Below are 9,898 nucleotides of genomic sequence, written 5' to 3'. Positions count from 1 at the left end.
AGAGTCCCCAATTCTTCCATGGTCTTCCAGAATACCAGAATCTAACCGCTGTCCATTTTAACTGTGTCTTTGCCACTGCCCTGTCCACAGTCCGTTCTAGAAGAACTTCCTCACGTTCCCTTGCACACTCTCTTTGCCACAGCAAAACTATGACACTTCGGCATCAGGGTTATTTCGTGCTAAAGGCACTTAAAAACAGCTGACCTTCTAATGAGTCATTCTAATCTCTTCTTTCTGAACACAGGAGACAAGCACACACGTGAAAGAGGCCCTCCCTGGGCCAGGAGAGAGAAACATTCTTCCCTGGGGAAGCTAAGTCCAGAAAATTCCGTACAAATGGCCTTGTTAAAACCATGTATCTGTTCTCACCTCCCTGGCTATTTTAGCTACTTTCCACAATTGCTCTCTTTATTAACCTGGTAGAAAATATATACATTTTGCCACTTTGGATCCTCCTGTCCTTAGGGTGGCTCCCACATCACAGAACATTTATACAAATGCGTAGGCCTTTCTTACATTAACCTCAACAGCTCATGTCAGGTTAATTCTTGAGGGAAGAGGGAAACCTGCCTCCCGCCACAGTACCCAGTAGACAGACAGCCAGCCCACAGAGGTGCTTGCTCTGGCTCTGTCCAGAGCCCCTTGACCACCTGCCACCTGCGGCGGACGTCACCTCAGTGCCTCGTGGAGACAGGTGTTGACATGTCCAACCCATCCTCTGGACCCACAGCTCTCAAGTCAGACTGCACTCTCAAGTGTTCAGGCAGCTTCTGAAATCGACCAGTGCCCAGACCCTATCCATCCACAGAGATCTTCGTTTAATCAGGTGAAGCCCAGGCACAAGTAATGTTTGAGCTCCCCCGCCCCCCAAGCGAGTCTAACTGCTCTAAAGCCCCAGCCCCTGAATAACAGGGTCTCATCCCCTTCATGAGCGCAGTGCTTGAAACATGGAGCCAGCAGGAGTGAGGGAGTGAATGGTGGAGAACTTCTGCTCCAGCTTTGCAACCCCCAGCCTGCACGAAGCATGGGCCTAAGCTGCTTCCTCCTTCCTCCCCATTCTCCTTTCTCTACTGGACACAGTCCTCAGCCTCCATAGGTGCCCACATCTACAGCTCCGGGCGGGCTCTCCTCCATGCACAGCTGCCTGCTGGCTTGGCCACCCAGCGCCCTCTTCCCTGGTGGCCAGGAAGTCTGAGAAGGGATGACTCCACCAGCAGGCAGGCTCAGCTCTTGGACCATAGCTAACCCCGTGCTGGGGGGAGGGGGTTGCGGGGGGTGCAGGAGGGGGGCCTGAGGACAAGCGTTACAACACGCCTATCGGTGGCCAGCGAGCGCCTGGTCAAATGACAAGTCACCCCCGGGGACAACTTTGCTTCTCCTGCCCTCATGTAGACAGCGTCCTCTCTGACTTCCTGGGCACATGTGAGTCTAAGAAATGCCCCTGATGATGTCACAAGAATGAGCCAGTGGGGAGTACAACCACCGAGATGGTATCACCTCCTGGCATCCTGGCGTCTGATTCTGGCACCGTGGCTCTTTTGAAACCTTTTGGTCAAAGGTCACCCACAGGCGCTAGTCAGGAGGGTTTGCCCCATGCAATCACAGGCCCCACACCCTCTGCCCAGACAGCGCCTGCACTGGTCACTCACCGACTGCAGCCACTGCCTGGAAATTCTTCCCATTTTTACACAGCCCAGCCCTGCTTTCATTGTGCATTCAGCATGGCCGTTACGTGTCTGACCCGGTCACCTCCCATCTCTTATGAAATCCAACAAAGTTCATCCTTCTCAGCAAGTTTCCCACACATATGCTCACAGCCTCCTCTGTGCAGGTTTCTGTGACACCCCCCTCTCTTATTTCCTTCCACTCCCTGGGGAACATTACAAAGGGTGGTGGCATGGAGTGGCAGGGACAGACAGGATGGGTGGGAGAAGGTGCCAGAGGCCAGTAGAAAACAAAGCAAGAGAGTGGGAGAGACATGATGCTGGAGGCCACCCCACTTCTGCCAAGCAGGGTGCCTGCCGCTGGACCAGGCTACAGGCAAGAGGCAGCGGTTCTTCAAGGCAGAGTGTCAACCCAGGCTAGGAACGGAGGGAGAGAAGGTAGTAATGTCGAGCCCTGGGAGGAGGAGGGAGAAGAATTGAGGGGAGGCAGGGAATGAGTTCATCAGCAGAGTTCATCAGGGTCCATGATCTCTGCCCTCTCTGGGCATCACCTGGCCAGGCCTTGGCTCAGATATCTGATACCTGGAGCCTGGAGTCACATGCCAGGAAACCCAACACTCTTGGGCCCCAGCCTCCAGCTTCCAGCAGCTGAGAGCAAGCAAGACTTCTACAGGAGAAAGTGGGTGTCCAGAGCCCAGCAGCAGGGAGCCTACTTCTGGGGAGAGGCAAGCACAGGAGAAGACTCTCCCACCAACAGGGGTGAGAGGCTGGGAGGAGGATGGAGATGAGGGAGGAAGCGGGGTGGAGAGGACACCACTGGGACAGAGGAAGGGCCAGGAACAGGTGGAGGGGTCCCCAGGGAAGCCTGAGGTTCACCTTACTAGTCACCCAGACTCACCGGATGCCTGCAGCCTGTGGTGATCTATTTTCCTTGTGTTGTTCACACTAGTGCTAACCAGGCCCTCTTGTGCCAATCTGGCCCACCGGGCAACCTCACAGGAAGGCTGGCAAAATAAGACTATTCCAACGAGGGCAACCCCTCTACCAGTGAAAGAGAAACTTAGAAGCCCCCAGTTACAGAATGACCATTGAGGCCTTGAACAGGGGGGTTTCATGGATCAGCTCCCTCAGAATCAAAGACACCCCAGCAGAGTTGGGGAATCAGGAACTTTTTACCCAAAGGGCCCAAATGAGTTGCCCAATATTTTAAAAAGAAAGCAAAAAAGTCACCCAGACCTGAGAACGCCCCCAACAGAGGGGCCCCCGCCCAGAGATAGTGCAGGGGTCCTCTGGTAGAGAGAGCTGGCCGCAGGGAACAGTCTCCTGACTCACTCTTCCTCTATGGGGCTCCTTCTTCCCCAGGTCCTTCTCCACTCCAGGACTATGCCAGTCTGCCGCCATGCTCCCAGCCGCTGGGCACCTTCTGTCCCTCCTGCTGGTGATAGGCACAGGGAACACCCTGCCTAGCCTCCGCGCACCCCCCCAGGGCTGCTACGTGGCAGAGGAGGCTGGGGAGCGGACCTTCCGCTGCAGCCAGGCGGGTCTGAGCGCCGTGCCCGCCGGCATCCCCAACGACACCCGCAAGCTCTACCTGGATGCCAACCGGCTGGCATCAGTGCCAGCTGGTGCCTTTGAGCACCTGCCTGTCCTGGAGGAGTTGGATCTGTCTCATAACGTCCTTGCCCACCTCTCAGGGGCTGCGTTCCAGGGTCTGGCAGGCACACTGCGCCACCTCGACCTCTCTGCCAACCAGCTGGCCTCCGTGCCAGTGGAGGCCTTCGTGGGGCTGCAGATCCAAGTGAACCTGTCTGCCAACCCGTGGCGCTGCGACTGTGCCCTCCAGGAGGTGCTGAGGCGGGTGAGGCTGGCACCGGGCACAGGAACCGGCATCGTGTGTGGCCCGGGAGCCCGACCAGACCTGGTGGGCCAGGAGTTTCTGCCGCTGGCAGGGGAGGAAGAGCTGTGTGGGGCGGGGCGGGGCGGGGTCCGACGGAGCACCGACGTGGCCTTGCTGGTTATCATGGGGGGCTGGCTGCTGCTCGTGGGGGCTTATCTGGCCCACTACATGTGGCAGAACCGGGATGACCCCCGGCGCCCCCTCAAACGTGCTCCCCTGAAGCGGGTGCGCTCTGAGGACGCCTCCACTGTGAGCACCGTGGTCTGAGGCCTGTGTGCAGCCCCCACACTCTGCCTGGGCCCGCCCTCCTCAGAGCCCCTGACCCGCTCGGCCTCCTCTACCGCCAGCCACCCCCAGTTCCACCGGCCCCTCCCTCCGCCGCTTCCCTTTTCGCCTCAAGTCTCTCAACAAGCAGCATCTCTGAGTCCCTGAGTTTCCGTGCCTACTTTTGGATAATTTAAACTGAGTCTTCAAGCTAGTGTACAGAGGAGGAAGATGTAGACGCACCTGGATGGTCCGAGGTAGCAGGACCCACCTGGGGGCTGGAACAGAGATGTAGAGAGGCCAGCGGGAAAGAGGCATCCAGCTGAGGATGAGGTTGGAAAGTTGGGTGTGGGCAGCTTGAGCAGGGCTCCTTGGGGCTTTTTTCTTTTGTTCCCAGGGGCTCCCCCTCACTTCTGCTCTCTCTGGGCCTCAGGCTCCTCTAACAGGGCTCTCTTTTAGGGACCCCCCCAGCTTAGAGTCCCCTGCTTCCTTTTCCAGAGACCCCGCTTTCCTCTGCTCATTCCTTTTTACATTGAAGGGGCTTTTTACATTTAGGGGAAAAGTGGTCTCCTCTACTCCTGAGCTGGGATAGGCTCCTGGCGAGCTGGGAGTCTGGGGCTGGGGGCTTTAAGGAATTCATCTCCAGGCCATCACTGGACAACTCAATAAAGTCACTTGCGCTACTGCCCTGACCACTTTCTTATTGGTCACTATTGAACATGTGTAGCCTGGCAATGAGGAATGGGAAGGTGTTGGGCTCTTCACCCCCACTTCAGACACCCCTTTGCTGGTGGGGGCTCCCACTGGCCTGGATGCCCACTTCCTCTCTCCCCTCCCACCTCCCAGCGCCTGACAGCAGAATCTGTCTGCCAGGGATGCCAGGGCCTATGAATTAATGATGATAGGACTGGAAGGGTGGGGCAGCAGGGGGCTGGGAGGGAGGACAGTCAGGGAGGAGGGAAGGAGAGCGCATGGGGCCCAGCGTCAGCTGGCAGGCTGCGGCCTGCTGGCGAGGCCCTGGAGGAGAGAGCTGCTGCCCCCTTGGCAAGGTCTCTCCTCTCAGCAGGAGCCTGAGCAGGGGCAGAGAGAAACTAGATGCACTCAAAGTTAAAAGGATTCCTGCGGGTGGAGGGGGGTAAGTTGGCTGAGGCCAGGGAGGCATATGGATACTCCCCCAAGAAGCTGCTCAGGGGACCAAAAGGGTCCTGTCCGGCCCCGCCCACATTCGGAAGGAGCCTCCCACACAGCCTCTGTGGAGGAAACAGCTGCTTTCAGGAAGTTTGTGGGAGCCCCAATAGCAAGTGAAGACAAGAAACACTGAGCCAGGTTCCACCCAGCTGGGGGCAGAGTCTGGGCAGCGGCGGCCACTCCAGCTGCTGGGAAGAGGGGCGCATCTGCCCTGTGTCTCAGACCCTGCCTCTCTCAACTCCTGAGACCCCCCAACAACTCCAAGACCCAGAAGCCTCAACTGCCTCATCTCAGAAAATCCCGGGAGATCCCACCTCCACCCCTTATCTCCCACCTCTTCCCCTCACCACCTCATCCCCTGTTTCCTCAGGAAACCTGGGTCTCTCCACTTCCAAGGATGGGAGAAAAGACTAGGATGTGGGATAATTCAGCTTCCCCCTACCACAGCCCCATCCTGGCCTCGGCCTTGGAAGACTGGCCGTGCCCCTACTGACCCCCCATGCCACCCTTAGCCTATCCAGTCAGCTCCCTCAGCCCCTGCTAGAATCTGGCTGCAATAGTTTCTCTGGGTTCTGGTAAACAGTGTGGGGGCGGGGCAGGAGGGGCAGGTGGAGCCTGCAGCCCTGTCACTGGTGGCCATTCTGGAGCCTCCCTCAGCCCCTATCACCCAAACAGCAGAGACAGTCTGCAGGGCCGGTTCCCCTCCCCCAACACTGAGTGGGTTCTCAGAGGGGCGCTCAGGAGGGCCACGGAGGCAGGAGTGTGCTGTGCTTGCGGCCAGGACAGCGTGGCCTGGAGCCCTAGATTAGAGCCCCCCCCCCCCCCGCCTCCCTCTGGCTCAAATCCCTCCCCCACTGTGGACCTAAGACAGAAGGAAAAGGAGAGGGAGGACAAGGGTCAGAAGAAGGGAATTTGGGGAGGTGGCAGGAGAGATGCTCATTGGCTCCCCTCCCCAGGGGTGGGGGTCCCTGAATCAGAGTTGGTGGGAGGGGGCATCAGAAGCTGTGGCTTCAGCTCAGCCCGTCACAGCAGACTGGACAGAGAGGAGTCCCCACAGACTCAGGGGTTCCTGTGCAGAACAACAGTCACTGAACCCCTAAGTCCTTCCCCGGCACCCTGGCCTCTGGCTCACGCTGGTCCACTGGGCATGCAGGAGGAGGAGGCTTAACTGGTTTCACCCGCATCCTTATCTCTGCCAGGGGCCAGGGAACACAGTGCCTACCAGCCTGAGACCAGCCGGGCACTGGGAGATAGCTGGATGGCTTCTGATGCTGCCACGGAAGCGGGGACATACTGCAAGACCAACCCCTCCCACCCCACCGTACAGATCCGGGAACAAAGACTCCAGGGACCAAGAGAGCCCAGGTGCCCACCTGGTCCAGCTTGGAGGCCAGAACTCAGGAGTCTGGGGCAGCCCCCAGCTGTCCTCCAGGGAGCTGGGAGCCAGCAGTTGCAGGGAAAGGTAGGAGAAAAAGCGAGCCCCTCCCTCAGCCCCCCACCAGCTTCCTCCAGCCTCTGAGCAGATGCCTGCAGTGGTAGAGAAAGCCAACACTCCCCAGAGAGTGCCCCAGTCTGCAAAGAAACAAGAAGCTAAGTCAGGGAACTCCCAGACTAATGGAAGAAATGCAGTCGTTCCTCTCTGGGGAGCTCTGAACTGCTGAGGCCACGCTGTACCCCAGATGCAGAGACTTAAGCACCAGCCAAGCCTAGTTATTTACAAAAGGAAGAGAGTGGGAGCAAACCAATGGGGGCAACCCCCTCCACCCCTGCCCTGGGATTCATGCAGACATTTCTAGTCACCGCCATTTGGGGAGATGCCAGCTTCACCCCAGGAGCAACCCAGGCAGCTTACTCCAAGGGGAGGGGCTCCACCTTCCCCCCTAGACAAAGAGGAGTAGTAACTGGACACAATGTCCTTCATGGCCATGGGGCTCGCTCATGCCAGGGCTGCCACACCAGGAAGGTGAAAGGCAGCAGAATGGAGGGATGGGGGAGGATGGGACGTGGAGGTTGGGGGTAGGGAGCCAGAGTCCACTTGGCCATTCAACAACGCTGTTGAGTTACTACTGTGTGCCAGGGACCACAGGTAGAGACATGAGGAAGCCCTGGGGCCCTCCGTGGGGACCTGACAGGAAACCCTTGGTGATGGCAGCTCGGGGGACAGGGTTGATGGGCACACACAGGGCCCCGAGAACCCAGAAGGGGCATCTGAAGCAAATACCCACTGAGGTTCGTGGACTTTGTGACAGGAGCAAGCACTCAGGCCCATTTAATTTGTCTTAGTCCTCATAATGTCATATGACTTCCTGCACCCAGCAGGGGTAGACGCAGCAAGATGCCTAATGCAGACAAGGAGGCTGCTGGCAGGGGGGATATTATTCCAGTATTCATAAGAAGGCAAAAAATATTGCAGGGCGCTCTTAGTGTCTGCTAGATGGTCCTGTGTGGGCAAACAATTCTCCCTGCCTCAGAGGGGCCTAACAGCGTTGGCAAAATGCGTATCAATCACCTTGACTTTCAGTTACCTGCCTGAAAGTTCAAATCTCAGTGTCCACTCTGCAGGCAGGGAGCGAACAGGTGATGCATTTGAGAAAACGACCCTCTTCTCAGGGCAGAAGTCAGTATTGCAGAGGGCTGTTGGGAAATGCTCCTTCTACCTGCCCTGCCTCCCTGCTCCTTCCTCCAACGATGCCAGACCCACCCCTGGGGCCATGCCAGAGCTAGCTCAACCTCTGTGGGGTACCACCACCCTCTGGATACATGAACACGGCTCTGGAGTCCCCAGCACTTGGAGTCAGGACGTCCTGCTTCTCTGTTCTTGTCTCTGTGTCCCCGTTTAATGTCCCACAACCACTCTACACCCACAGACCTATCTTGGATTCCTGGAATCCAGTTTCACTCCTCCCAGTCACCACACTCATCTCTGCACTTTGGATGATTACGATCTAGCTTCCTCCTGTACAATACTCAAAGAAGAAAACCTTACGTCTCCGTATTAATTCTAGTGTCTCATTCACTTTTGCAGTTAGAGGCAGAATATGCCCATTTGTCATGGAAGGTTCCTGCAAGGCATGTGTGGGGCACCAGCCTGGAAGCATCTCTGTCCTAGAAAACTAAGAGTTTCTGAGACCCTGACTAAGATAGGACAACCCTGACTATCTTAGTCAGGGGCAAAAGTCAAATCCCCTAGTCATCCCAAACCTCAAACATTGAGAAGGATCTGGAAAACCTAAAAAGAGGTGAGCAGCAGAGTGGGGCAGGGAGACAGGTAGAAGATTCCAGGCCAGGTGAGGGGAACTGACAGCGAGGGGCAGGCCCCACTGGGACTGCACAGTCAGTCTGTCCCAGGGATCTTGGTTTTACAAAAGGCCCAGAGAGGGATGGTGAGTTTTCTGATATCACACAGGAAATCAGGGAAAACAGACTGAGTTGACTAAAATAAAAGTCTCAATAATAGTTAAAGGGTTTAGTAGATATTCAAAGGGAAAATGTGAACCCAGGAAGCAGTCAGACAGGTTTTACTGTGAGAATTGTTCCAACAACTACAGGTTTGAGTTTAGTTTACACAGATAGAACAGTGAGTCACCAACATCAAAAAGTGTAATTATTCTTGATGGGGGGCTTCTGGGGTTTTGTCTACAGGCTTATATCTTTCAATTTCCTAATTTATCTTGACCTAGAGATGTGCTGATGTTATCTACAAGCAGAAGAGGGCAGGTGCTGGGGTTTAGTCACTTCCCTGATTTCTAAAGCATGCACTCTGGAGACACAAAGGCTGGGCACCCACTGTTTAAGTCTTTATCTGACTGACTTCTTGGTATTAGTGGGGGTTGAAAGTCTGGTTTACCCGCAGGCAGCAGATTCTTGCAAAGTTGCTTTACAGAATAGGAAGTAGCCAGCTCAGACTACTGGGGGGTGAGGGGGGCAGGTCTCCCTGATGGTACAAGGGGTTAAGTCTTAGTACTGTCAAGCCACAGCCACTGCTGCACTAGTTCAAACCCTGGCAGGGAGCTGGTGCAGCAGGCCTCTCTTGCCTCACCCACTGCTCCCCTCGGCAGTGTATTTCAGTAGACCTCCCTGTTCTGCTCCCCACTCTGTCTCTAGAAAATCCTTTCATGCCCTTGCACCTCTGGCCTGTACTGCAGCTCTTGTATGCATAAATAAATAAAATAAATCAAAAAGGCCTACTGAGACACTCCACTCCTACCTGCCAGTCCAGGCAACAGGGTTCCCAGACATATCCATTATGTTCTCCATCCCCACTACTTTTGGTCATTAGCAAGTTTTATTCACCGCACTTGTAACCATAGTTGCCTCTCCCGTACAGCAACAAAGCACCTGTCACCTTCCACCTGCACTTCACCAATCTGATCCAAACCCTTAGCCCTGTGTTGCCATCCTTGGCACCAAGCGCCATGGCCAGAAAATACAAAATTAAGTTTACATTTTACTTGTCATTGTGTATTTGAACTATCTTAATTTGGGTGTCTGACCACTCATACACATTTCTAAACTAGGAAAATAGACAGTTAAAATAATAACAACAAAGCATAAATGCTGTAATCACTTTCCTACAGGGTGAGAGGAAGATAGAGGGTTAAAAAGATAACTGATGCCATCAAAAAAATCCAGCACAAGCACCATCATATTCCTTACCTATTGGTACATGGGTTAGTTGATTTCCTCCTTTGTTAACTCAGGTTTGAACCTATGGTTAAGTTTTTGCTACTCCATGGAGAACATTGGTGAGTTCATTACTGAAAAGGTAAAGTTTCTCCTCAGGCCTTTGGGTTTCCATGGAAACAATTTTACCAGGAGGTTTTAATTCAATCTAGTGATTTACCTTGTACCTCTGTTGACTAGTTCGGAATCTAATTAAACATTT

The 9,898-nt window shown here is 55.0% G+C and overlaps 1 protein-coding gene across 1 annotated transcript; it reads left to right on the top strand.

The window, feature by feature from the left end:
* The first annotated feature begins 3,063 nt into the window (after positions 1-3,063).
* Positions 3,064-3,828, top strand: LRRC3C (leucine rich repeat containing 3C). The gene has a single exon (XM_012726175.1). It carries the CDS (start codon positions 3,064-3,066, stop codon positions 3,826-3,828), a length of 765 nt encoding a protein of 254 aa, XP_012581629.1.
* Positions 3,829-9,898: the final 6,070 nt, after the last annotated feature.

The sequence above is a fragment of the Condylura cristata genome, unplaced genomic scaffold (assembly GCF_000260355.1).
Source record: "Condylura cristata isolate star-nosed mole 26May11 unplaced genomic scaffold, ConCri1.0 scaffold00017, whole genome shotgun sequence".
Lineage (NCBI taxonomy): Eukaryota > Metazoa > Chordata > Mammalia > Eulipotyphla > Talpidae > Condylura > Condylura cristata.
Note: the sequence above shows the minus strand (reverse complement) of the source record. Positions and strands in the feature narration are given on the sequence as shown.

What these genes read in the sequence shown, in the direction of transcription:
- LRRC3C (XM_012726175.1), top strand. Translation starts at nt 3,064, where the DNA reads ATGCTCCCAGCCGCTGGGCACCTTCTGTCCCTCCTGCTGGTGATAGGC.